This window comes from Mauremys reevesii, unplaced genomic scaffold (assembly GCF_016161935.1).
Source record: "Mauremys reevesii isolate NIE-2019 unplaced genomic scaffold, ASM1616193v1 Contig1, whole genome shotgun sequence".
Taxonomy (NCBI): domain Eukaryota; kingdom Metazoa; phylum Chordata; order Testudines; family Geoemydidae; genus Mauremys; species Mauremys reevesii.
In genome coordinates, this window is record NW_024100715.1 from 80,351 (window position 1) to 105,671 (window position 25,321).

The 25,321-nt window shown below is 73.3% G+C and overlaps 3 protein-coding genes across 3 annotated transcripts in view; all 3 read right to left on the reverse strand.

The window, feature by feature from the left end:
* Positions 1-9,363: 9,363 nt before the first annotated feature.
* LOC120392540 (histone H3-like centromeric protein A) lies at positions 9,364-13,611 on the reverse strand (the record flags this gene model as incomplete). The annotated part of the gene is made up of 4 exons (XM_039517356.1): positions 9,364-9,629; positions 10,301-10,378; positions 12,690-12,797; positions 13,531-13,611. Coding segments are annotated over 4 exons (402 nt in total), but the record flags the coding sequence as incomplete, so codon positions are not given.
* Positions 13,612-14,685: 1,074 nt separating this feature from the next.
* Positions 14,686-18,422, reverse strand: LOC120392509 (proteasome subunit beta type-7-like). The gene is made up of 8 exons (XM_039517309.1): positions 18,324-18,422; positions 17,749-17,842; positions 17,430-17,527; positions 16,434-16,574; positions 16,024-16,139; positions 15,729-15,787; positions 15,188-15,339; positions 14,686-14,896 (listed from the first exon to the last, which is right to left on the reverse strand). Exons 1-8 carry the CDS (start codon positions 18,383-18,385, stop codon positions 14,791-14,793), a joined length of 828 nt encoding a protein of 275 aa, XP_039373243.1. The 5' UTR covers positions 18,386-18,422; the 3' UTR covers positions 14,686-14,790.
* Positions 18,423-21,789: 3,367 nt separating this feature from the next.
* LOC120392331 (complement C4-B-like) overlaps positions 21,790-25,321 on the reverse strand; it is a 33,204-nt gene continuing 29,672 nt past the window's right edge. Inside the window, exons 38-42 of the mRNA XM_039517052.1 lie at positions 25,042-25,131; positions 24,405-24,496; positions 23,367-23,449; positions 22,651-22,800; positions 21,790-21,931 (exon numbers count right to left, since the gene is read on the reverse strand). Coding sequence (XP_039372986.1) covers positions 21,790-21,931; positions 22,651-22,800; positions 23,367-23,449; positions 24,405-24,496; positions 25,042-25,131 — 557 coding nt within the window. The remainder of the gene's footprint in view (positions 21,932-22,650; positions 22,801-23,366; positions 23,450-24,404; positions 24,497-25,041; positions 25,132-25,321) is intronic.

Here is a 25,321-nt window from a genome sequence, read left to right on the forward strand (position 1 = left end):
GCCCCTCACTCCCGACCCGCAGCCCCCGCTCCGCCGGTGCCTCTCACTCCTGCCCCGCAGCCCCCCGCTCCTCCGGCGCCCTCACTCCCGACCCGCAGCCCCCGCTCCGCCGGTGCCCTCACTCCTGCCCCGCAGCCCCCCGCTCCGCCGGCGCCCCACACTCCCGACCCGCAGCCCCTGGCTCTACCGGTGCCCCTCACTCCCGACCCGCAGCCCCCGCTCCGCCGGTGCCTCTCACTCCTGCCCCGCAGCCCCCCGCTCCTCCGGCGCCCCTCACTCCCGACCCGCAGCCCCGCCCGCCGGTGCCTCTCACTCCTGACCTGCAGCCCCGGCTCCGCTGCTGCCCCTCACTCCTGACCCGCAGCCCCGCCCGCCGGCGCCTCACTCCCGACCCGCAGCCCCCTGGCTCCGCCGGCGCCTCACTCCCGACCCGCAGCCCCTGGCTCTGCCGGTGCCCCTCACTCCCGACCCGCAGCCCCGGCTGCCGGTGCCCTCACTCCCGACCCGCAGCCCCGCTCCGCCGGTGCCCCTCACTCCCGACCCGCAGCCCCTGGCTCTGCCGGCGCCTCACTCCCGACCCGCAGCCCCGCTCCGCCGGTGCCCTCACTCCCGACCCGCAGCCCGGCTCCGCCGGTGCCCCTCACTCCCGACCCGCAGCCCTCGCTCCGCCGGTGCCCCATACTCCCGACCCGCAGCCCCCTGGCGCCGCCGGTGCCCCTCACTCCCGACCCGCAGCCCCCCCGGCTGCCGGTGCCCCTCACTCCCGACCCGCAGCCCCTGCTCCGCCAGTGCCCCTCACTCCCGACCCGCAGCCCCCGCTCCGCCGGCGCCCCTCACTCCCGACCCGCAGCCTGCTCCGCGCGCCTCACTCCCGACCCGCAGCCCCTGGCTCCGGTGCCCTCACTCCCGACCCGCAGCCCGGCTCTGCCGGTGCCCCTCACTCCTGACCCGCAGCCCCGGCTGCCGGTGCCCTCACTCCCGACCCGCAGCCCCGCCTCCGCTGGTGCCCCTCACTCCCGACCCGCAGCCCCCGCTCTGCCGGTGCCCCTCACTCCCGACCCGCAGCCCCCGGCTGCCGGTGCCCTCACTCCCGACCCGCAGCCCCCGCTCCGCCGGTGCCTCACTCCCGACCCGCAGCCCCTGGCTCTGCCGGTGCCCTCACTCCCGACCCGCAGCCCCTGGCTCTGCCGGTGCCCCTCACTCCCGACCAGCAGCCCCCAGCTGCCGGTGCCCTCACTCCCGACCCGCAGCCCCTGGCTCCGCCGGTGCCCTCACTCCCGACCCGCAGCCCCCTGGCTCCGCCGGTGCCCCTCACTCCCGACCCGCAGCCCCGGCTCTGCCGGTGCCCCTCACTCCCGACCCGCAGCCCCGGCTGCCGGTGCCCTCACTCCCGACCCGCAGCCGCCCGCTGGTGCCCCTCACTCCCGACCCGCAGCCCCGGCTCTGCCGGTGCCCTCACTCCCGACCCGCAGCCCCCGGCTGCCGGTGCCCTCACTCCCGACCCGCAGCCCCCGCTCCGCCGGTGCCCTCACTCCCGACCCGCAGCCCCTGGCTCTGCCGGTGCCCTCACTCCCGACCGCAGCCCCTGGCTCCGCGGCGCCCCTCACTCCCAACCTGCAGCCCCCGCTCCGCCGGCGCCCCTCACTCCCGACCCGCAGCCCCCGCTCCGCCGGTGCCTCTCACTCCCGACCCGCAGCCCGGCTCCGCTGCTGCCCCTCACTCCTGACCCGCAGCCCCCGCCCGCCGGCGCCTCACTCCCGACCCGCAGCCCCTGGCTCGCCGGCGCCTCACTCCCGACCCGCAGCCCCTGGCTCTGCCGGTGCCCTCACTCCCGACCCGCAGCCCCCGGCTGCCGGTGCCCTCACTCCTGACCCGCAGCCCCGCCCGCCGGTGCCTCACTCCCGACCCGCAGCCCTGGCTCTGCCGGCGCCCTCACTCCTGACCTGCAGCCCCGCCCGCCGGCGCCTCACTCCCGACCCGCAGCCCCGGCCCGCTGGTGCCCTCACTCCCGACCCACAGCCCCGCCCGCCGGCGCCCCTCACTCCCGACCCGCAGCCCGGCCCGCCGGCGCCTCACTCCCGACCCGCAGCCCCTGGCTCCGCCGGTGCCCTCACTCCCGACCCGCAGCCCCGGCTCTGCCGGTGCCCTCACTCCCGACCCGCAGCCCCCGGCTGCCGGTGCCCTCACTCCCGACCCGCAGCCCCGCTCCGCTGGTGCCCTCACTCCCGACCCGCAGCCCCCGGCTCTGCCGGTGCCCCTCACTCCCGACCCGCAGCCCCCCCGGCTGCCGGTGCCCCTCACTCCCGACCCGCAGCCCCCGCTCCGCCGGTGCCCCTCACTCCCGACCCGCAGCCCCCCTGGCTCTGCCGGTGCCCCTCACTCCCGACCCGCAGCCCCCCTGGCTCTGCCGGTGCCCCTCACTCCCGACCAGCAGCCCCCCCCAGCTGCCGGTGCCCCTCACTCCCGACCCGCAGCCCCCCTGGCTCCGCCGGTGCCCCTCACTCCCGACCCGCAGCCCCCCTGGCTCCGCCGGTGCCCCTCACTCCCGACCCGCAGCCCCCGGCTCTGCCGGTGCCCCTCACTCCCGACCCGCCGCCCCCCCGGCTGCCGGTGCCCCTCACTCCCGACCCGCAGCCCCCCGGGCTCTGCCGGCGCCCCTCACTCCCGACCCGCAGCCCCCGGCTCTGCCGGTGCCCCTCACTCCCGACCCGCAGCCCCCCTGGCTCCGCCGGTGCCCCTCACTCCCGACCCGCAGCCCCCGCTCCGCCGGCGCCCCTCACTCCCAACCTGCAGCCCCCGCTCCGCCGGTGCCTCTCACTCCCGACCCGCAGCCCCGGCTCCGCTGCTGCCCCTCACTCCCGACCCGCAGCCCCCGCTCCGCCGGCGCCCCTCACTCCCGACCCGCAGCCCCCCTGGCTCCGCCGGCGCCCCTCACTCCCGACCCGCAGCCCCCCTGGCTCTGCCGGTGCCTCACTCCCGACCCGCAGCCCCCGGCTGCCGGTGCCCTCACTCCCGACCCGCAGCCCCCGCCTCCGCCGTTGCCCCTCAGTCCCGACCCGCAGCCCCCCTGGCTCGGCCGGCCCCCCACACGCCCCACCCGCACCCACCGCACCGCCGGTGCCCCATTCTCCCGACCCGCAGGCCCCCTGGCTCCGCCGGTGCCCCTCACTCCCGACCCGCAGCCCCCGGCTCTGCCGGTGCCCCTCACTCCCGACCCGCAGCCCCTGCTCCGCCAGTGCCCCTCACTCCCGACCCGCCGCCCCCGCTCCGCCGGCGCCCCTCACTCCCGACCCGCAGCCCCCCTGGCTCCGCCGGCGCCCCTCACTCCCGACCCGCAGCACCCCTGGCTCTGCCGGTGCCCCTCACTCCCGACCCGCAGCCCCGGCTCTGCCGGTGCCCTCACTCCCGACCCGCAGCCCCCGGCTGCCGGTGCCCTCACTCCCGACCCGCAGCCCCGCTCCGCTGGTGCCCCTCACTCCCGACCCGCAGCCCCGGCTCTGCCGGTGCCCTCACTCCCGACCCGCAGCCCCCGGCTGCCGGTGCCCTCACTCCCGACCCGCAGCCCCGCTCCGCCGGTGCCCTCACTCCCGACCCGCAGCCCCTGGCTCTGCCGGTGCCCTCACTCCCGACCCGCAGCCCCTGGCTCTGCCGGTGCCCTCACTCCCGACCCGCAGCCCCTGGCTCTGCCGGTGCCCCTCACTCCCGACCAGCAGCCCCCAGCTGCCGGTGCCCTCACTCCCGACCCGCAGCCCCCTGGCTCCGCCGGTGCCCTCACTCCCGACCCGCAGCCCCCTGGCTCCGCCGGTGCCCCTCACTCCCGACCCGCAGCCCCGGCTCTGCCGGTGCCCTCACTCCCGACCCGCAGCCCCCGGCTGCCGGTGCCCTCACTCCCGACCCGCAGCCCCGCTCCGCTGGTGCCCTCACTCCCGACCGCAGCCCGGCTCTGCCGGTGCCCCTCACTCCCGACCCGCAGCCCCGGCTGCGGTGCCCTCACTCCCGACCCGCAGCCCCGCTCCGCCGGTGCCCTCACTCCCGACCCGCAGCCCCTGGCTCTGCCGGTGCCCTCACTCCCGACCCGCAGCCCCTGGCTCCGCCGGCGCCTCACTCCCAACCTGCAGCCCCCGCTCCGCCAGCGCCCCTCACTCCCGACCCGCAGCCCCGGCTCCGCTGCTGCCCTCACTCCCGACCCGCAGCCCCGCTCCGCCGGCGCCTCACTCCCGACCCGCAGCCCTGGCTCCGCCGGCGCCTCACTCCCGACCCGCAGCCCTGGCTCTGCCGGTGCCCCTCACTCCCGACCCGCAGCCCCGGCTGCCGGTGCCCCTCACTCCCGACCCGCAGCCCCCGCTCCGCCGGTGCCCTCACTCCCGACCCGCAGCCCCTGGCTCTGCCGGCGCCTCACTCCCGACCCGCAGCCCCCGCCCGCCGGCGCCTCACTCCCGACCCGCAGCCCCCGGCTCCGCTGGTGCCCCTCACTCCCGACCCACAGCCCCCGCTCCGCCCGCGCCCCTCACTCCCGACCCGCAGCCCCGGCTCCGCCGGCGCCTCACTCCCGACCCGCAGCCCCCCTGGCTCCGCCGGTGCCCCTCACTCCCGACCCGCAGCCCCGGCTCTGCCGGTGCCCCTCACTCCCGACCCGCAGCCCCGGCCCGCTGCTGCCCCTCACTCCCGACCCGCAGCCCCGCTCCGCTGGTGCCCCTCACTCCCGACCCGCAGCCCCGGCTCTGCCGGTGCCCTCACTCCCGACCCGCAGCCCCCGGCTGCCGGTGCCCTCACTCCCGACCCGCAGCCCCGCTCCGCCGGTGCCCTCACTCCCGACCCGCAGCCCCTGGCTCTGCCGGTGCCCTCACTCCCGACCCGCAGCCCCTGGCTCTGCCGGTGCCCTCACTCCCGACCAGCAGCCCCAGCTGCCGGTGCCTCACTCCCGACCCGCAGCCCCCCTGGCTCCGCCGGTGCCCCTCACTCCCGACCCGCAGCCCCTGGCTCCGCCGTGCCCTCACTCCCGACCCGCAGCCCCGGCTCTGCCGGTGCCCCTCACTCCCGACCCGCAGCCCCGGCTGCCGGTGCCCTCACTCCCGACCCGCAGCCCCGCTCCGCTGGTGCCCCTCACTCCCGACCCGCAGCCGCCCCGGCTGCCGGTGCCCCTCACTCCCGACCCGCAGCCCCGCTCCGCCGGTGCCCCTCACTCCCGACCCGCAGCCCCTGGCTCTGCCGGTGCCCTCACTCCCGACCCGCAGCCCCTGGCTCTGCCGGTGCCCTCACTCCCGACCAGCAGCCCCCAGCTGCCGGTGCCTCACTCCCGACCCGCAGCCCCCGCTCCGCTGGTGCCCCTCACTCCCGACCCGCAGCCCCCGGCTCTGCCGGTGCCCCTCACTCCCAACCCGCAGCCCCCGGCTCCGCCGGCGCCCCTCACTCCCGACCCGCAGCCCCCTGACCTGCCGGTGCCCCTCACGCCCAACCCACAGCCCCCCCCACCGCGCCCCGGCTGCCCCGCACTCCCGACCCCAGTCCCCGGACCGGGCGGTGCCCCTCACGCCCCACCCCCCGCCCCCCCCACAGCTCCGCTGCTGCCCCTCACTCCCGACCGCAGTCCCCCGACCCGCTGGTGCCCCTCACTCCCAACCCACAGCCCCCCACTAGCCCAGCCTTGGGGCTCAGAGTGACTTCTGGGTAATTATTTTCGTTTCATTAACCTGAGGTCAGAGCCCGGCAGTGGGTCCGGGGGTCCCTGGCACGTTGCTGCAGGGGGCGTTGGATGGGCAGAAAGCAGCTCTGGGAATCTCTCGCTGGTTTGTGGGTGACGGCCGGCGCGGCCGGGGTTCGAACCGGAGTCCCAGGGGGTTTACACAGCGTGAGCAACACCTGGGTTACTCGGGATCGGCTCCCGCCTAGGACCCGGTCCCTGCCACGCCGGGGCGGCAGCTGCGGGCTCGTGGCGGCAGGATCGAAAGGATAAACACGCAAGAAGCAATTTGGGGGGAAGTATCGGGGGGCAGGATGGGGTTAAACAAACACCCCCCTGCCCTGGGGTCCCTCTTCACAACCCATCAACACCGGTTCAGTGTCACCATTCAGCAGCCCCCTGCCCCACCCCAGAGCCAGCCGCATCCTGGCACCGGGCGAGGGGGATCCGTGTAACCAGCCCCACCCCAGAGCCAGCCGCGTCCTGGCACCGGGCGAGGGGGAATCCGTGTAACCAGCCCCCGGCCCCACCCCAGAGCCAGCCGCGTCCTGGCACCGGGCGAGGGGGCCCCGTGTAACCAGCCCAGCCCCACCCCAGAGCCAGCCGCGTCCTGGCACCGGGCGAGGGGGATCCGCGTAACCAGCCCCCTGCCCCACCCCAGAGCCAGCCGCGTCCTGGCACCGGGCGAGGGGGATCCGTGTAACCAACCCCCTGCCCCACCCCAGAGCCAGCCGTGTCCTGGCACCGGGCGAGGGGGATCCGTGTAACCAGCCCAGCCCCACCCCAGAGCCAGCCGCGTGCTGGCACCGGGCGAGGGGGCCCTGCAGAACCCCCACCCCCCACCCCCGACGGGCGAGGGGCCCCCCATGTAACCAGCCTGGGAAGCTGAGTCCCAGCCTTGAGGCGCTGTCAGCACAAATCATCCCAGCGCGTCACGCCCCACCCTTGACCCTGGGGACCCCTAGTCGCCATGGAAACAGCAGGGGGGTCCCATCCATCAGCAGTCACTGGGGGGGGTCACGGACACCCCCCTCGCCCCGTCTCAAAGCAGAGCTCGCGGCCCTGGAAAGGCTCCGCCAAGGGGCACAGAAATGATTCGGGGGCGGCTGCGTGAGGGTAGGTTAACCAGCCGGGCAAGGGGCCGGCGAACGGGGGATCTGACTGAGGCCGTTCAGTCCTGCCGGGTGCGGAGAGTCAACAGGGACGGGAGAGGAAGCTGAGGATTTTTGTCGTGTTCTACATGACTAGGTGTCCGTGCCTCAGTTTCCCTGTGTGCTGCACGGTAACAAGGCGGTGGCAGGGGGGTGGTTGTTGCTGGCAACCAAGTGTGACCTCACCTGGCAGCTGGGACCCCCGGGGAGATGGAGACCCCAGCGACTGGGGACCCGGAGACCCGGCTCAGGAGTCGCAGCCGGTTCTGGCCAGTGGGGGACAGCGGGGAGAGGACCCCGGTGACCCGACCAGCCAGTTCCAGCCAGAGGGGCCAGAGGGGGGCTGAGAGGAGATGGGGCCCAGTGACCCTGTTTCCCTGGAGAGAAGCCAATGGACAGAGGGAGCCCGGGGCCGGGGATATCGGAGGCCCAGCTGGGAAGCAGGGGGGCTCTGGGCTGGAGGGGGGGAGCAGGCAGAGCCCCCCTGGCTGCAGGGGGACTGGGATGTGCTGGGCTGAGGGAGGCCAGGCCTGAGGCCGGAGAGTTTCCTGTGCTGGGTTCAACTCTCAATAAACCTCCTGTGTTACGCTGGCTGAGAGTCACTCTGGGCTAGAGAACAGGGTGAGGGGGGGGATTGTCCCCTTCGGGGGTTAGGAGGCCTGGGGGGCCCAGAGCGACGGGACTCCCTGAGGGGGCCCACGGCAGAGACAGACGTGCTGAGGCTCAGGGAGGTGCGGCTCCAGGAGGTGGAGGGGCCTGACCCCGGGAGAGGGGCCCCCCGAGAAGGGCTGTCGCCCTGAAAGGGGCCCCCCCCACGGGCCGCACGGGGCCACGATCCGTGAGCCCGTGACAGGCCGGGTTATTTGCTCCTTCCCCTACCACAGGAACTAGGCGTCACCCCATGAAATTAATGGGCACCGAGTTATAAACGAACCGTGAGCACAGTGGGTGCCTCAGTTTCCCCCCGGTGCCGCATGTGGCCAGGTGGGGGAGGGCCGGGACCCCTGCAATGGCCCGGACAGGGTGACCCGGCGGGGGGCAGGCCCAGGTGACCTGTTGCCGGGGGAGGGGACATGGGGGCTCGGCTGGAAGGAGGGGGCAGCCCCCCTGTGACGCTGGCGCAGGCCGGGATCGGGGGGGCTCTGGGGGCCCCCGGCAGCGCCAGGCGCTGCAGGCTCAGAGGTGCAGCCCAGGGGGTGCTGGGGCCCAGGGTTTAACCCCCGAGAGCGGGCGCCCCCCCCCGAGAGGGGCTGACACCCGAAGGGGGGGTCGTCCCAGGCCGCAGGGAGCCGAGAGATGGGGGGGCGGGAATCCGAGACAATTTCAAACCAACTTTATTGCCGTGACAGCAGCTGCCCTGTACAACACCCCGGCCCCCCCAGATCCAGGGCCCCCCCGCTGGGGGTAAGTGCTAGTCAGAGCCCCCCCCTCGCTGGGGCGCCCCCTCTCCAGCAGGGGGGGGGCCTCTGGGGCAGACGTTAATATCCAGGGTTAAAACCCTGTGCAGCCCCCCCCCCCCCGGCCGGAGCTGGGGGCCGACTCCTGGGGTGTCCTGGCCCCAGGCTCAGACTGGGGGGACGTGAGGGGGGAGCTCAGGGGAATAAAAAGAGCCAGGAAAGGGGGGCTCAGAACTGGGGGCAGAGGGGTGGGGAGAGAGGAGGTGCGGGGGCCCAGGAGGTTTCCAGGTCTGGACCCTGCTCAGCCCAGCCGGGTGTGGACACCACGGATGCACCAGGGGGTCACAGGGAGGGTCCAGCCCCCCTCAGCCCAGGCCCGGGGGCCACTCAGCCCAGGCCTGGGGTCCGCGGGGTCCAGGCCCCTCAGCCCAGGCCCGGGGGAGCAGGGGGTCCAGGCCCCTCAGCCCAGGGGCTGCGCCGGGGGGGCCGCGGGGGGGTCCAGGCCCCTCAGCCCAGGCCCGGGGCAGGGGTCCAGGACCCTCAGCCCAGGCCGGGGGGCCGCGGGGGGGTCCAGGCCCCTCAGCCCAGGCCCGGGGGTCCAGGCCCCTCAGCCCAGGGGCTGCACCGGGGGTCCGTGGGGTCCAGGCCTCAGCCCAGGCCCGAGGGGGCCGCGGGGGTCCAGGCCCCTCAGCCCAGGGGCTGCGCCGGGGTCCGCGGGGTCCAGGCCCTCAGCCCAGGGGCTGCGCCGGGGGCCGCAGGGGGTCCAGGCCTCAGCCCAGGCCCGGGGGTCCGTGGGGTCCAGGCCCTCAGCCCAGGGGCTGCGTCGGGGCCCAGGCCTCAGCCCAGGCCCGGGGGCCGCAGGGGTCCAGGCCCCTCAGCCCAGGCCGGGGGGCCGCAGGGGGGGTCCAGGCCCCTCAGCCCAGGCCGGGGGGGCCGCAAGGGGTCCAGGCCCTCAGCCAAGGCCCGGGGGCCGCAGGGGTCCAGGCCCTCAGCCCAGGGGCTGCGCCGGGGGCCGCAGGGGGTCCAGGCCCTCAGCCCAGGCCCGGGGTCCGCTGGGGTCCAGGCCTCATCCCAGGGGCTGCGCCGGGGTCCGCAGGGGTCCAGGCCTCAGCCCAGGCCGGGGGCCGCAGGGGTCCAGGACCCTCAGCCCAGGCCCGGGGGGGCCGCGGGGGGGTCCAGGCCCCTCAGCCCAGGCCCGGGGGGGCCGCGGGGGGGTCCAGGCCCCTCAGCCCAGGCCGGGGGGTCCGCAGGGGGGGTCCAGGCCCCTCAGCCCAGGCCCTCCTGGATGCCGCGGATGCGCCGCGCCAGCTGAATGTCCTTGGGGAAGAGGGTGACGCGCTTGGCGTGGATGGAGCAGAGATACGAGTCCTCCAGCAGCCGCACCAGGAACGCCTCCGCCGCCTGGGGGGGGCCGGGGGTCAGGGGGGGCCGACAGCCCCAGCCCCCGAACTGTCCCCCACAGCCCCCAACCGTCCCCACAGCCCTCGAGGAGCCCGACAGCCCCCAGCCCCCAAACCGTCCCCCAGCCCCTCGAGGAGCCCGACAGCCCCAGCCCCCAAACCGTCCCCCACAGCCCCTCAAACCATCCCGTTCCCCAGCCCCTCGAGGAGCCCCACAGCCCCCAAACTGTCCCCTCCCCACAGCCCCAAACCACCCCACAGCCAGGGGCGGCTCTACAAAGTAGGCTGCCCCAAGCAGCGCGAGCGCTGCGCCGCCTTCCCGGTCCCGCGGCGGGTCCTCTTCCCGCGGCTCGGTTGAGCTCCCGCCGTCATGCCTGCGGCAGGTCCACCGAGCCGCTGGAAGACGGGACCCGCCGCAGGCATGACTGCGGCAGGTCCGCTTGTCCCGGGCTCCGTGGACCTGCCGCAGGCATGACGGCGAGCTCAACCGAGCCAAATGCCGCCCCAGGAAACGCCGCCCCAGCGCCTGCTTGGCGCTGGGTCTAGAGCCGCCTGCCCACAGCCCCCAAACCGTCCCCTCCCCCACAGCCCCAAGCATGCCTCCCCCAGGACCCTCCCCCCCAGGGACCCTCCTTCTCCAGCCCATTTTGACAGCCCCCCCCCACCTCTCACCTCCTGCAGGGCCAGCAGCGCCATGGCCTGCCAGTGGAAGTCCACGCCCCGGGTGTACATCAGGCAGATCTCCCGCACCTGGGGGGGGGCAGCAGGTGAGACTGGGCTGGCACAGCGGGGGGGCACGTGGCTGGGCCCATGGGGCAGACTGGGGGGAGATGGGGGAGTTACTGGGCCGGTGGGATCCATGGGGCAGTCGGGGGGAGAGGGGGGAGTTGCTGGGCCGGTGGGATCCATGGGGCAGACTGGGGGGAGATGGGGGAGTTACTGGGCCGGTGGGATCCATGGGGCAGTCGGGGGGAGAGGGGGGAGTTGCTGGGCCGGTGGGGTGACTCACAACGCGGGAGAAGGGGGGTCACAGGGGGGGTCACTCACCACGCGGGAGAAGGGGGATAGAGGGGGTGGGGGAAAGGGGGTCACGGGGGGACACTCACCACACGGGAGAAGGGGGATACAGGGGCGGGGGTAAAGGGGGTCACAGGGGACACTCACCACGCGGGAGAAGGGGGATACAGGGGCGGGGGAAATGGGGGTCACGGGGGACACTCACCACGCGGGAGAAGGGGGATACAGGGGCGGGAAATGGGGGTCACGGGGACACTCACCACGCGGGAGAAGGGGGATACAGGGGCGGGGGGGTAAAAGGGGGTCACAGGGGACACTCACCACGCGGGAGAAGGGGGATACAGGGGCGGGGGAGAAATGGGGGGTCACGGGGGACACTCACCACGCGGGAGAAGGGGGAAACAGGGGCGGGGGTAAAAGGGGGTCACAGGGGGGACACTCACCACGCGGGAGAAGGGGGATAGAGGGGCGGGGGTCACGGGGTCACAGGGGGTCACCCACGCGGGAGAAGGGGGATACAGGGGCGGGGGTAAAAGGGGAGTCACAGGGGTGACTCACCACGCGGGAGAAGGGGGATACAGGGGCGAGGGGTCACAGGGGTCACGGGGACAATCACCACGCGGGAGAAGGGGGTTACAGGGGGTCACAGGGGTCATGGGGGGCCACTCACCACGCGGGAGAAGGGGGTCACGGGGGTGACTCACCACGCGGGAGAAGGGGGATACAGGGGCGGGGGTAAAAGGGGGTCACAGGGGGTGACTCACCACGCGCAAGAAGGGGGATACAGGGGACGGGGATAAAAGGGGTCACGGGGACACTCACCATGCGGGAGAAGGGGGATACAGGGGCGGGGGCAAAAGGGGGTCACGGGGGACACTCACCACGCGGGAGAAGGGGGATACAGGGGTAAAAGGGGGTCACGGGGGACACTCACCACGCGGGAGAAGGGGGATACAGGGGCGGGGGTAAAGGGGGTCACAGGGGGTGACTCACCACGCGGGAGAAGGGGGATACAGGGGCGGGGGTCACAGGGGGTCACGGGAGGGGACACTCACCACGCGGGAGAAGGGGGATAGAGGGGGCGGGGGTCACAGGGGGTCACAGGGGACACTCACCACGCGGGGAAGGGGGATACAGGGGCGGGGGTCACAGGGGGTCACAGGGGGACACTCACCACACGGGAGAAGGGGGATACAGGGGCGGGGGGTAAAAGGGGGTCACGGGGGACACTCACCACGTGGGAGAAGGGGGATACAGGGGGTGGGGGTAAAAGGGGGTCACAGGGGGGACACTCACCACGCGGGAGAAGGGGTTAAAGGGGGTCTCGGGGTCACAGGGGGACACTCACCACGCGGGAGAAGGGGGGATACAGGGGGGCGGGGGGGTAAAAGGGGGGGTCACAGGGGGGGACACTCACCACGCGGGAGAAGGGGGGATACAGGGGGCGGGGGTAAAAGGGGGTCACAGGGGACACTCACCACGCGGGAGTTAAAGGGGTCTGGGGGTCACAGGGGACACTCACGACGCGGAGAAGGGGGATACAGGGGCGGGGGGGTGGGGGTCACAGGGGACACTCACCACGCGGGAGAAGGGGGTTAAAGGGGGTCTCGGGGGTCACAGGGGACACTCACCACGCGGGAGAAGGGGATACAGGGGCGGGGGTAAAGGGGTCACAGGGGGACACTCACCACGCGGGAGAAGGGGGTTACAGGGGTCTCGGGGTCACAGGGGACACTCACCACGCGGGAGAAGGGGGTTACAGGGGTCTCGGGGGTCACAGGGGACACTCACCACGCGGGAGAAGGGGTTACAGGGGGTCTCGGGGGTCACAGGGGACACTCACCACGCGGGAGAAGGGGGTCACAGGGGGGGTCACAGGGGGGGGGAGACTCACCACGCGGGAGAAGGGGGGTTACAGGGGGGGTCTCGGGGGGGGTCACAGGGGGGGACACTCACCACGCGGGAGAAGGGGGGTCACAGGGTGGGACACTCACCACGCGGGAGAAGGGGGGTCACAGGGGGGGTCACGGGGGGGGACACTCACCACGCGGGAGAAGGGCAGTTTGCTGATCAGCAGGTTCGTGCTCTTCTGGAACTTGCGGATCTCCAGCAGCGCCCGCTGCCCGGGCCGGTACCGGCGCCGCAGCCCGGGGGGAGCGGCGGGGTTAGGGGGCGCGGCCGAGGGGCCGGGATCCCGGGGGCTGAGGGGAGGGGACACCGGGCGGGAGGCCCTGGGGGCAGCGTGACGTCTCCCCAGCACTTACCGGGCGGGCGGTGGCTCGAGGGGGCTGAGGGGGAAGGGACCCGGGGGGTCTCCGGGGGGGCTGAGGGGGAGGGGACACTGGAGTGGGGGGGCGGGGATCCCAGAGAGGCTCTGGGGGTTGCAGCGTGACCCCAGCACTTACCCGGCACGGGGCGGGGATCCCAGGGGGCTGAGGGGAGGACCCGGGGGCGGGTCCCGGGGGCCTGGGGGCGGATCCGGGGCCCGGGGGCTGTGGGGAGGGGGCCGGGGGCGGATCCCGGGGGGGGCCCCGGGGGGGCCGCACTTACCGGGCGCGCGGCGGCGCGGGGGGGGCGGCTCGGGCCGGCGCGGGGAGCGGCGCGGGGGGGCGGCGGCCTTGCGGCGGGAGCCGGGCCGCGGAGGGGAGCCGCGGTGCATGACGGGTCCGGCCTGGGGGGAGAGACGGGGGGTGAGCGGGGAACCCAGGAGTCCGGGCCCCGCCCGCAGTGATGACGTCACGGTCCCCGCCCGCAGTCACCGCACCTCCGTGACGTCACCCTTCCCCTATGACGTCACGATACGACGTCACAAGCACGCCCGGCCCGCGCGCTGACGTCATCGCTGCAGGCTGTGACGTAAGCGACTCCCTCCCCGTCTCACCGGGCAGCGGCAGCAGCGGCGGTTCCGAGTCTCTCGGATTCAAACCTCCCGCGACATCCAGCCCCCTTCGCGTCACTTCTACGCGTCACTTCCGGCGCCGGGAACCCGAGATCGCGGCCGCTCTGCGCCGCCGGCGGACCCGCCTCTATGGTTCGCTGCTCGGGGGGGGGGCGGTTTGCGTCACGTGCCCGCCTGGCCCCGCCCCCGGGGTGACGCGTCTCAGGCTCCAGCTCCAGGGCGGCGGTCTCCGGGGGCGGGGGCGGGGGCGGAGCTCAGTCCCCATGACTGGCCCGGCGCCGCGCGCTGATTGGTGACCGCTCGTCACGTGACCGCCCGTGGCGCTGCCCCGCTCGGAGCCCGGGGACGGGGCGCGGGAGGGGACAAAGCTCCTCCCACCTCGAAAGGAAAAGTCCGGGGCTAGTCCCCCCCCCCCGCGGTGAAACCAACGGACACGGACTCTGACGTCAGGAATCTCAACCCCAACCCCCCAGTCGGTGCCAAACACGTGACACCATCACGCCGGGTTGGGGGCGGGGCTGCCCCCTCACACTCACGGTGAGGCCCCCCCGCCCCCCCCCCGCACGGGTCCGCCCGGCTCGGCCCGGGGCACCGCGGCCCCTGCGACCGGCACCGGGGGGTTCACCCGGGAACCGTCTCCCCCAATCGCCCCGTTCGGCGCCCCCGGACCCAGCCCTGTCCTCATCTGCATAAAGTGACACCTCCGCAGCCTGGCCACGCCCCCTCCCCACAACCCCGCCCACAGGGTCAGGGGTCACCGCGCGCCAATCACAGCACAGACACCGGGCTGAGCAAAGACCCTTTATTGAGTGCGGGGTCGGGATCAGTGTCCTGGGGTGTGTCCCCGCGGGGGCAGGGATCAGTGTCCTGGGGTCGGTGTCCCGGGGGTCGGGATCAGTGTCCCGGGGGTCGGTGTCCTGGGGATCAGTGTCCTGGGGCCGGTGTCCCGGGGGCAGGGATCAGTGTCCCGGGGGGGGTCGGTGTCCCGGGGGGGGCAGGGAGCAGTGTCCCGGGGGGGTCGGTGTCCCCGGGGCAGGGATCAGTGTCCCGGGGGTTGGTGTCCCGGGGGATCAGTGTCCTGGGGTCCGGTGTCCCCGGGGGCAGGGATCAGTGTCCCGGGGGGATCTGGGTGTCCGGGGGGGTCAGTGTCCCGTGGGGGGGTCGGGGATCAGTGTCCCGGGGGGATCTGGGTGTCCGGGGGGGTCGGTATCTCGGGGCTCCAGGCCCCCCCCAGCGCCGGCAGCGCTCAGTCGACGTCCATCCCGGTCACCGTCTCCTCCAGCAGCTGGAGCCGCAGGGGGGCGACGGCTTCGCTCAGCACCGCTGTGGTACCGGCCCGGTACTGCACCGCCCTGCCTGGGGCGGGAGGAGTCAGCCAGCGCCCGGCCTGGTCCCCCGGCACCGGCCCCCCACCTCCCCTCACACACCCGGCACCAGCCCCCATGTCCCCAACACCCCCTGCCCCGGACTCCTGGGTCCCCGCCCCATCTCCCCCAAACCTTCCCCGCCCGGACTCCTGGGTCCCCGCCCCATCTCCCCAAACGTTCCCCCGGACTCCTGGGTCCCCGCCCCATCTCCCCAAACGTTCCCCCGGACTCCTGGGTCCCCGCCCCATGCCCCCCTTGGTGCCCCGGGGGTCTCACCTCTGCCCGCGGGGGATGGGGGTGCGGAAGGGGCGCAGGGTCTGGGCCCCCCCCCGGGTGAGGACACACAGATCCACGTTGCTCCCCGAGCCCAGGTCACTGAGCACCCCGGCCGTGATGGCGTCGGCCAGGAGCTCCTGGGCCTCCGCCAGCTGCGGGGAGAGAGGGGTGAGCCTGCCGGCCCGGACGCCTGGGTCCCACATCCCCCACCCGGACGCCTGGGTCCCCGCCCCGCCCCCACACACCATGCCCAGATACCTGGGTCCCCGCCCCCACCTCCCCCGCCCCGATACCTGGGTCCCTGCCCTGCCCCCACATCCCACACCCGGATGCCTGGGTCCCTGCCCCGCCCCCATGCACCCTGCCCGGCTGCCAGGATCCCGACCCAGACACCTGTGTCCTTGCCCCAATCCCACCTCCACATCCTCTGCCCAGATGCCCGAGTCCTGGCCCTGCCCCACACCCGCCCCACCCGGACACCTGGGTCCCCACTTTGCCCCACCCCCCTCCAGATTCCTGGGTCCCTGAGGCCCCCCATCACCTCCATGTCCGGCTTGAACCGATCCTCAAGAACTGCAATGGCCGCCGCGGCCCCAGAGCCTGCGGGGGAGCAGGGAGAGGGGTCAGAGCCAGCCCCATAGACCCCCCTGACACCTGCAGCCCCTCCCCACCCCCAGACACCCCAGCCCCTCCCCTCAGAGATAGCTCTAACCCCGCCCCGCCCCAGACACCCCCAGCCCCTCCCTCCCCTGGTGCTCCCCCTCAGAGATACCTCTAACCCCACCCCTGCCCCCCCCACACCTGCCCCGCCCTCCAAAGAGCCCCCCCCCGCTCACCCATGGAGGTGAAGGGCAGTTTGCTGGTGGAGCCGTGGGGGTGGACGCTGTACAGGTGGGGCCCGGTGGAGTCAACGCCCCCCAGGATCAGCGACGCCCCGATGTGACCCTGATACCTGGGGGGGGACACTGTCAGAGCCTATGACATCACCCCCACCCCAGTGACATCACACCGGCGCCTGTGAGGTCACAGCCACTCTGTTCCTAGACCCCTGGTCACGTCACGATGCCCCGCCCCATTCTGTGATGTCACTGCTATGCCCCACCCCATTCAGTGATGTCATTGTGCCATGCCCCACCCACACGGTGATGTCATGCTGCAATCCCCTGCCCTGTGCGGTGATGTCACGCCCCATGCGGTGATGTCATCGTGCAATGCCCCGCCCCACGCGGCGCTGCCCCGCCCTCACCGGAACAGCATCTGCTTGAGGAAGCGGCAGGCGGTGGCCACGCGGGGCGGGCGGCCGGTGGACAGCGAGTGCAGCTCCATGTTGGACGAGAGCAGCTGGGTCGTCACCTCGGCATCAGCCGCCACCCCTGCCCCACAGCAACTGGGGAGAGAGACACAGGGCTGCGGGTCGGGAGTGAGGGGCACCGGCAGAGCTGGGCTGGCAGGGGCTGCGGGTCGGGAGTGAGGGGCACCGGCAGAGCTGGGCTGGCAGGGGCTGCGGGTCGGGAGTGAGGGGCACCGGCAGGGCCGGGCTGGCAGGGGCTGCGGGTCGGGAGTGAGGGGCACCGGCAGAGCTGGGGGGGGCAGGGCCAGGCTGGCAGGGGGCTGCGGGTCAGGAGTGAGGGGCACTGGCAGGGCCAGGCTGGCAGGGGGCTGCGGATCGGGAGTGAGGGGCACCGGCACGGCTGGGCTGGCAGGGGCTGCGGGTCGGGAGTGAGGGGCACCGGCAGGGCTGGGCTGGCAGGGGCTGCGGGTCAGGAGTGAGGGGCACCAGCAGGGCTGGGCTGGCAGGGGCTGCGGGTCGGGAGTGAGGGGCACCGGCAGGGCTGGGCTGGCAGGGGCTGCGGGTCAGGAGTGAGGGGCACCGCAGAGCTGGGGTGGCAGGGGCTGGGGGTCGGGAGTGAGGGGCACCGGCAGAGCTGGGGGGGGCAGGGGCTGCGGGTCGGGAGTGAGGGGCACCGGCAGAGCTGGGCTGGCAGGGGCTGCGGGTCGGGAGTGAGGGGCACCGGCAGAGCTGGGGGGGGCAGGGGCTGCGGGTCGGGAGTGAGGGGCACCGGCAGGGCTGGGCTGGCAGGGGCTGCGGGTCGGGAGTGAGGGGCACCGGCAGAGCTGGGGTGGGCAGGGCCAGGCTGGCAGGGGGCTGCGGGTCGGGAGTGAGGGGCACCGGCAGGGCTGAGCTGGCAGGGGCTGCAGGTCGGGAGTGAGGGGCACCGGGGGGTACTGGGGGGTCACTCACTAGATGTTGGGGGCGATGAAATGGATTTTCTCACAGTTCTTGTCGGCTACGACCATGTCGTCAGTGGCGCGAGTGTCGGCCCCGAGAATCACCCCCTCCTGCGGGGAGATGTGGGGCAGGTCAGTGCCCCATAGCCAGCCCCACACCTGCTCCCGGCACCAGACCTCCCCCTGGGACGGGCTCCCAGCCCCCACAGCCCGATCCGGGAGAGAGCCCGTGCGTCACATACCAGCCCCCCCAGCACAGCCCCTCCATAGACCCCCAGCCCCACACCTCCCCTTGGCACACGCCCCCCGGCCCGGCCCCCCCGGCCCGGCACCTTGTAGATGAGCCCCGCGATGGTCGTTCCCGTCTTTCTGGCCTTGGGGGGCAGGAAACTCTGGGGGCCCCCGGCCTTCGCCAGAGCCTCATTCCTGCGGGGGGAAGGAGGCGTCATTGGGGGGCAGATGGGACACGGGGCCTTTCCCTGCCGGGGGGGGCGCTGGCCCCAGGTGTGACCCACCCCCCCCGGCAGCATCTCCAGCAGCCACGGGCCCCCATCCCCCTCCGGGGAATCTCGGCCCATCCTCCGCTCCCATCTGCCCCTTCCCGAGGGCATCGTTAAACCACGACGGGGGCGCAGGGCTGGGCTGGCAGGGGCTGTGGGTCGGGAGTGAGGGGCACCGGCAGAGCTGGGGGGGCAGGGCCGGGCTAGCGGGGGCTGCGGGTCGGGAGTGAGGGGCACCGGCAGAGCTGCGGGGGGGGGGATTTTGTGTTTCACTTTCACTCTCTGATCTCCGGGTGTCGCTGGTTGAGGCGCGGGACGCTGTGGGTCGGGGTCGAGCCCCGTGTGGATGTGGGGGTCTGAGGAGGGACCCAGGCATCCGGGAGGGTCTCTGCGAGGGGGGGTCTCACCTCAGGCAGTTCTCGAAGGCGAAGCCCCCACGTGGCTCTGGGGGGAGCTTGTCTCTGTCCATGTGGGGTGCAGGCGCCGGGCCGAGGTTGCTGGGTGTCTCTGGGGGGTCACTGGGGGGCTGGGCCCTGCTCTCCCCACGTCTCCCTGTGGCTCCGTCGGCCTCGCTGGGTCCTTTCACTTTCCCTTTGGGTCACATGGAGCCGGGCAGGGCCGGAGCCAGTGCCAGGATCCGCCCCACAGCCTGAGACGAGAGGCCTCCAGGCCCCACGGCGCTGCACCCCCCAGCCTGGCACAACAGCCCCCGCCAGCCCCACAGCGCCACGGCCCGGCACCCCACCCACCCCACGGTGACAGTGCACAGCCTGGCACCCCACAGCCTGGCACAACAGCCCCCACTGCGCTGCACCCCACACACCCCAACTCAACAGCCCCCCAGGGCCCATGGTGCCACAGCCTGGCACCCCACATACCCCACACCCCGACTTGACAGGCCCCATGGCGCTACACCCCACACACCCCACGGCCTGGCCCCTGGCACCACCTACCCACCCCCAACACACAGGGCCAGGCCAAGCACCCGGCACCACGTCCCCCCCACAGCTCCCTGCAGACGATGGCCTCTGTGCACCCCACTCCCAACACAGCCCTGTCACCAAAGCCCCCCCCCATGCACATGCTATGGCCTGCTCAGCTCAGCACCCCCCCCACAGCTCATCCACTGCACCAGAGTGCCCCCCCCAGTACAACACACACCCACCCACAGAGCGCTGCTAGAGAACCCAGGTGTCCGGGGGCCACAGACACACAAACCCCCTGAGATCGGGGGGAGGAGCTGTGATGAAGTGGGGGGTTTCCATGTTTCCCAGGGGGTTGCATGCAGGGGGGTAGGACTCAGTGTCCCCGGGTGTTACTGGTTTAACCAGGGGAGGGGAGAGGGAGTTTGTTGGAACACAGGACCGGAGAGGGAACTCAGGACCCCGGCCCGGCCTGGAGGATGGAGACCCCAGCGACTGGGGACCTGGTGACCCGGAGACCCAGCTCAGGAGTCGCAGCCGGGTCTGGCCAGTGGGGGACAATGGGCTGCGGGGAGAGGACCCCAGTGACCTGACCAGCCAGCTCCGGCCAGAGGGGCCAGAGGGGGGCTGAGAGGAGAGGAGACCCAGTGACCCTGTTTCCCTGGAGAGAAGCCAATGGACAGAGGGGGCCTGGGGCCGGGGGTATCGGAGGCCCAGCTGGGAAGCAGGGGGGCTCTGGGCTGGAGAGGGGGAGCAGGCAGAGCCCCCCTGGCTGCAGGGGGACTGGGATGTGCTGGGCTGAGGGAGGCCAGGCCTGAGGCCCTGAGAGTTTCCTGTGCTGGGTTCAACTCTCAATAAACCCTCCTGTGTTACGCTGGGGGAGAGTCGCTCCGGGGTGGGGGGGCTGTCACGGAGTGTGGGGGGGTCAGGGCCCTGCACCCCCGGCTGCCTGCGACTCACCGGGACTCTCAGCCAGCCAGTAAAGCAGAAGGTTTATTAGCCGCCAGGACACAGTCCCAGACCGGTTTTGCAGGCACAGACAACAGCATCCTCCCCAGTTAGGTTCATCTTGGGGTCCCAGGAGCCCCACAGCCCCATTGGGGGGTCAGAGCCCCGTCTGGGTTCCCCTCCATTCCCCAGCCAGCTCCTGAAACTCCCCTCCCTCCCCAGCATCTCCTCCCCCAGCCTTTGTCCAGCTCCCCGGGCAGAGGGGTCCCCTGGCCTCTCCCCCCTTCCTGGGGTCTCCCGTTACCTGCTCAGGTCTCCTCCCTCCAGCCAGTCTCCCATCCCCCAATGCAGATCGTCCTCCTAGGCCAACACCCCCCACTCAGCACTCACAGCCCCCAGTAAGAACAGGCCCAGTTCGGCACAGGGGCATCAACCCCCTCAGGGGTGGTGGAGGCCTGGGGGGCCCAGAGTGAGGGGACTCCCTGGGGGGCCCACGGCAGAGACAGACGTGCTGAGGCTCAGGGAGGTGTGGCTCCAGGAGGTGGAGGGGCCTGACCCCGGGAGAGAGTGGCCCCCCGAGAAGGGCTGTTGCACTGAAAGGGGCACCCCCCACGGACCGCACGGGGCCATGAGTGGGCACCATCTGTGAGTCCGTGACAGGACCCCAGGGCTGGGCTGGCAGGGGCTGCGGGTCGGGAGTGAGGGGCACCGGCAGGGCGGGGGAGGGGCAGGGCTGGGAGGGGCTGCAGGTCGGGAGTGAGGGGCCGGCGCTCGCTGTGACATCACACTGATGACCTCACAATGCTGCCTGGCAATGACCTCACAGCAGGGGGCGGGGCCTGGGGGTCTCTCCCGAGGATGAAATGGGCTGAACAGACCCTGGTTTCCCTGCTCGTGTCTCAGGTCCGGGGTGAGCGAAGAACCCAGGCGTCCGGGACATGCCCCTCCCCCATGGGGGCCACTTTAGAAGAGTGGCAGCTTTATAGAACCCAGGCGTCTGGGCCCCCATTGGATGGGGGGTCTTTCCTACCTCCTGGGGGGCTGACGCCGCTCCTGACCCCCCCAGGTCTCTGCTCCTGCCCCCCGGAAGGTGTCGCCACCCCAAACAGCTGGGTCCCGGCTCTCTGCATCTGGCTGGCTCTGAACCTGGCGCTGCTCGGAGCCCTGGGGGTCGGGGTGGGGCTCACCCGCCGCAGAAAGGACCCAGGTATCCGGGGAGAGGGAGATGTGGAGAGGACCCAGGTGTCCGGGGAGGGGAGGGGAGATGTGGAGAGGACCCAGGTGTCCGGGGAGGGGGAGGGGAGATGTGGAGAGGACCCAGGTGTCCGGGAAGTTCCCCCCCAATCTGGGGCAGGGTGGGGGGAGGGAGCTTTATTGAACCCAGGCGTCCGGGTGCCTGACCTCCCCCGTCCCCTGCTCTGTTGCAGGCTCCACCCCGAAGTGAGGCTCCGAGACCAGGCAGGGGGCACCCGCCCCCCCCGGCGGGTTCTGCCGCCCAGCGCCCCCCCCCCTGCAATAAATGGGGAGCCGGGCACCGACTGGGAGTCAATGGGGGGAGCCGAGGGAGCAGTGGGGGGCGAGGCGACAGCAGGTGGGGGGGCCGGGGGCTCTAGGGGGGGGGGGAAACGGGGAGCCGGGTTCACCCCCCAAGAGAGGCGACGCGGCAGTTGGGGGAACCATGTTTTATTCCAATCAGCTGCAGGGTTGGGGGGCCGGGCCGTGGGGCTGAGCCGAGCCGGGGGGGCGTGGCTCCAATCTGGGGGTCGTTCCAGGAGGGGCGGGTCCGAGCCAGGTTCGAGGGGTCCGGGGGTCAGACCTGGCAGCCGTTCTCCCCGTAGGCCTGGGCGAAGGCGCGAGCTGGGCGCAGCGGTTCCAGGCGGGTGGGGTCCGGCGGTTCGGGGTCCTGGGGGTCACACCGGCAGCCGTTCTCCCGTAGCTCTGGGCGAAGGCGCGGAGCTGGGCGCAGCGGTTCCAGGCGGGTGGGGGTCCGGGCGGTCCGGGGTCACACCCGGCAGCCGTTCTCCCCGTAGCTCTGGGCGAAGGCCCGGAGCTGGGCGCAGCGGTTCCGATGGGCCGTGGCCCGGCACCGGCTGGGCTCCGGCAGCAACTCGATCCAGGCGGCCGCGTCCAGCAGGTACGGGCGCCTGGGGGCAGGGGTCAGGGGCCTGGGCAACCCCACCCCTGCTGCCCCTCAACCTCCTCTGCTGCCCCCGCCTCTGCCCCCATTGACCCTCTGCTGCCCCCATCGACCCCCTCTGCTGCCCCCGCCTCTACCCCAACAACCCCCTCTGCTGCCCCCATCGACCCCTCTGCTGCCCCCGCCTCTACCCCCATAGACCCCCTGCTGCCCCTCAACCCCTCTGCTGCCCCCAACGACCTCTGCTGCCCCCGCCTCTGCTCCCATCAACCCCGCTGTCCCCGCCTCTACCCCAACGACCCCCTCTGCTGCCCCGCCCCTCTGCCCCCATCGACCCCTCTGCTGCCCCATCGACCCCTCTGCTGCCCCCGCCCCTCTGCCCCAATCGACCCCTCTGCTGCCCCCATCGACCCCCTCTGCTGCCCCCGCCTCTGCCCCCATCGACCCCCTCTGCTGCCCCCGCCCTCTGCCCCCAACCCCACCCCTGCTGCCCCTCAACCTCCTCTGCTGCCCCCGCCTCTGCCCCCATCGACCCCTCTGCTGCCCCGCCCTCTGCCCCATCAACCACCCCCCTCTGTCCCCCATCAATCCCCCTCTGCCCCCCGCTGTCCCCCTCCCCTCTACCCCCAACGACCCACCTCTGCTGCCCCTGCCCCCACCCCTTCTGCACCCCCTCAACTCCCCTCTGCTGCCCCCGCCTCTGACCCCATCGACCCCTGCTCCCACCCTCCCCGCCCCGCACTCACCGGCCCTGGGGTCCAGCGTCTCCCGTCCTGCCCCATCACCAGGTAGCGTCTGCCCGGCACCAGGCGGGTCCGGCACGAGCCCGGACCAGGAACCGGCGGCTCTGCCCGGCCTGCAGCCCCACGTCCTCCGCTGGGGGGGGCAGGTTAGACGGGGGGGGTCGCCTGCTCCCTTCTTCCCTCCCCTCCCCCAGCTCACTCCTCCCCACAATCCTCCTCCTCCCCAGCTCACTCCCCTCCCCACAATCCTCCTCCTCCCCACAGCCCCCACCCCAGCTCACTCCTCCCCACAATCCTCCTCCCCTCCCCACAGCCCCCACCCCCAGCTCACTCCCCTCCCCACAATCCTCCTCCTCCCCACAGCCCCCACCCCCAGCTCACTCCCTCCCCACAATCCTCCTCCCCTCCCCCACTCCCCTCCCCCACAACCCCCGCCCCCAGCTCACTCCTCCCCACAATCCTCCTCCTCCCCACAGCCCCCACCCCAGCTCACTCCTCCCCACAATCCTCCTCCTCCCCCCACAATCCCCAGCCCCAGCTCACTCCCCTCCCCACAATCCTCCTCCCTCCCCACAGCCCCGCCCCCAGCTCACTCCTCTCCCCACAATCCTCCACCCCTCCCCCCAGCCCCCTCCCCAGCTCTCCTCCCCACATCCTCCTCCCCTCCCCCAGCCCCACCCCAGCTCACTCCCCACTCACTGAACTGCAGGGCTCCAGGATCTCGGCCTTGTAGGCCCGAAGCCGCTCAGCTCCTCCTCCCGCTGAACCCGAACCTCGTACCCTGGGGGAAGTGGGGTCAGCACGGGAGAGGTCACACAGCCCCTCCCCCAGCCCGTGCTGTGCCCGGGGGCTGTGGGGGGCTGAGGACGGGGGGGATCCGGGGGGCGGGTGTGACCTGGGGCTGTGCCCGGGGGCTGTGGGTCAGGGGCTGTGGGTCGAGGGGGGCTGAGGACGGGGGGGATCTGGGGGTGACTAAAATTTCTCAGAGTATTTTGCACAAACATGGTGTGTGCCTCAGTTTCCCGGGTTGCCGGTCCCGCAGGGCGGGGGAGGGGTTTCCTGTGGCCGGGGGGTCCCAGGAGCTGCCACTGGCCGGGGCAGGAGGCCGGGCTGAGCGGGAGGTGGCGGGAAGGAGGGTCACTGGGGACTTGTGGGGCGAGCCAGGGCCGTGGGGCTGAGCCTCGCTAACAGACGCGTTCCAGCCACTGACCCGGCGGCGCTTCCCCCTGGCAGCGGGGTGGGGGCCCTGGGCTGGGAGATCGGGGCGGGGGCCGTGGGTGGGAGATCGGGGGCTGGGTGGGAGGGGGTGGGAGGCCCGTGGGCGTGGGAAGATGGGGGCCCGTGGGGTGGGAGATCGGGGGCGGGGCCATGGGGTGAGATCGGGGGCTGTGGGGTGGGAGATCGGGGGCTGTGGGGTGTGGGGTGGGGGGGCCGTGGGGTGGGAAGTCGGGGCCGTGGGGTGGGAGATCGGGGGCGGGGGCCATGGCCTGGGAAGTTGGGGCCCGTGGGGTGGGAGATCGGGGCGGGGGCCCGTGGGGTGGGGAAGTTGGGGGCCCGTGGGGTGGAGATGGGGGCAGGGGCCATGGGGTGGGAGATGGGGGGCGGGGGGCCCGTGGGGTGGGGGATCGGGGGGGCCCGTGGGGTGGAGATGGGGGGCGGGGGGCCCGTGGGGCGGGGGGGCCGTGGGGTGGGAGATGGGGGCCTGTGGGGCCGTGGGCGGGGGCGGGGGGGCTGCCAGTACTGCACCCGGGGGCTGTAGCAGGCGAACTCGGTCCGATTGGCCTCCGTCACCTGGTCCTCCAGGGTCCGTCTGAGCCGCGGGCAGGCGCCTGTGGGGAGACGGGTCAGGACGCCTGGGTTCTCTCCCGGCGAGGGGAGGGGAGGGCCGGTGGGTTAGAGCAGGGAGGCTGGGAGCCAGGACTCCTGGGTTCTCTCCTGGCCCTGGGAGGAGCGGGGCTGGGAGCCCGGACGCCTGGGTTCTCTCCCCGACTCTGGGAGGGGAGGAGGGGGGCTGGGAGCCAGGACTCCTGGGTTCTCTCCTGGCCCAGCTCGGGAGGGGGTAGGGCTGGGAGCCTGACGCCTGGGTTCTCTCCTGGCCCGGCTCGGGAGGGGAGGGGGCTGGGAGCCCGGATGCCTGGGTTCTCTCCCTGCTCTGGGAGGGGGCTGGGAGCCAGGACGCCTGGGTTCTCTCCTGGCCGGCTCGGGGAGGGGAGGGGGGGCTGGGAGCCCGGACGCCTGGGTTCTCTCCTGGCCCGGCTCGGGGAGGGCTGGGAGCCCGGACGCCTGGGTTCTCTCCTGGCCCAGCTCGGGGAGGGGAGGGGGGCTGGGAGCCCGGACGCCTGGGTCCCCCGGCGGGGCGGTGGGGGGGGCTCACCCTCGGCGCACTGGCAGACGTCCTGGGAGCAGAGGGCGGAGACGAACCTGCTCCGGGCCGGGGCCGTGTAGAAGATGCTGCAGCGCTGGGCTGGGGCAGGTGGGGTGGGGTGAGGGGCCGGTGGGGCTGGATCCCGCTGCCCCCATGTGCCCCCTTCCCCACCCCAGTCCCATGTACCAGCCGACCCCTCCTGCCCCCCAGCCCCTGCCCCCCAACTCCTCCCCCGGCCCTGCACGACCCCTGCCTGCCCCCAACTCCTCCCGGCCCTGCACGACCCCTG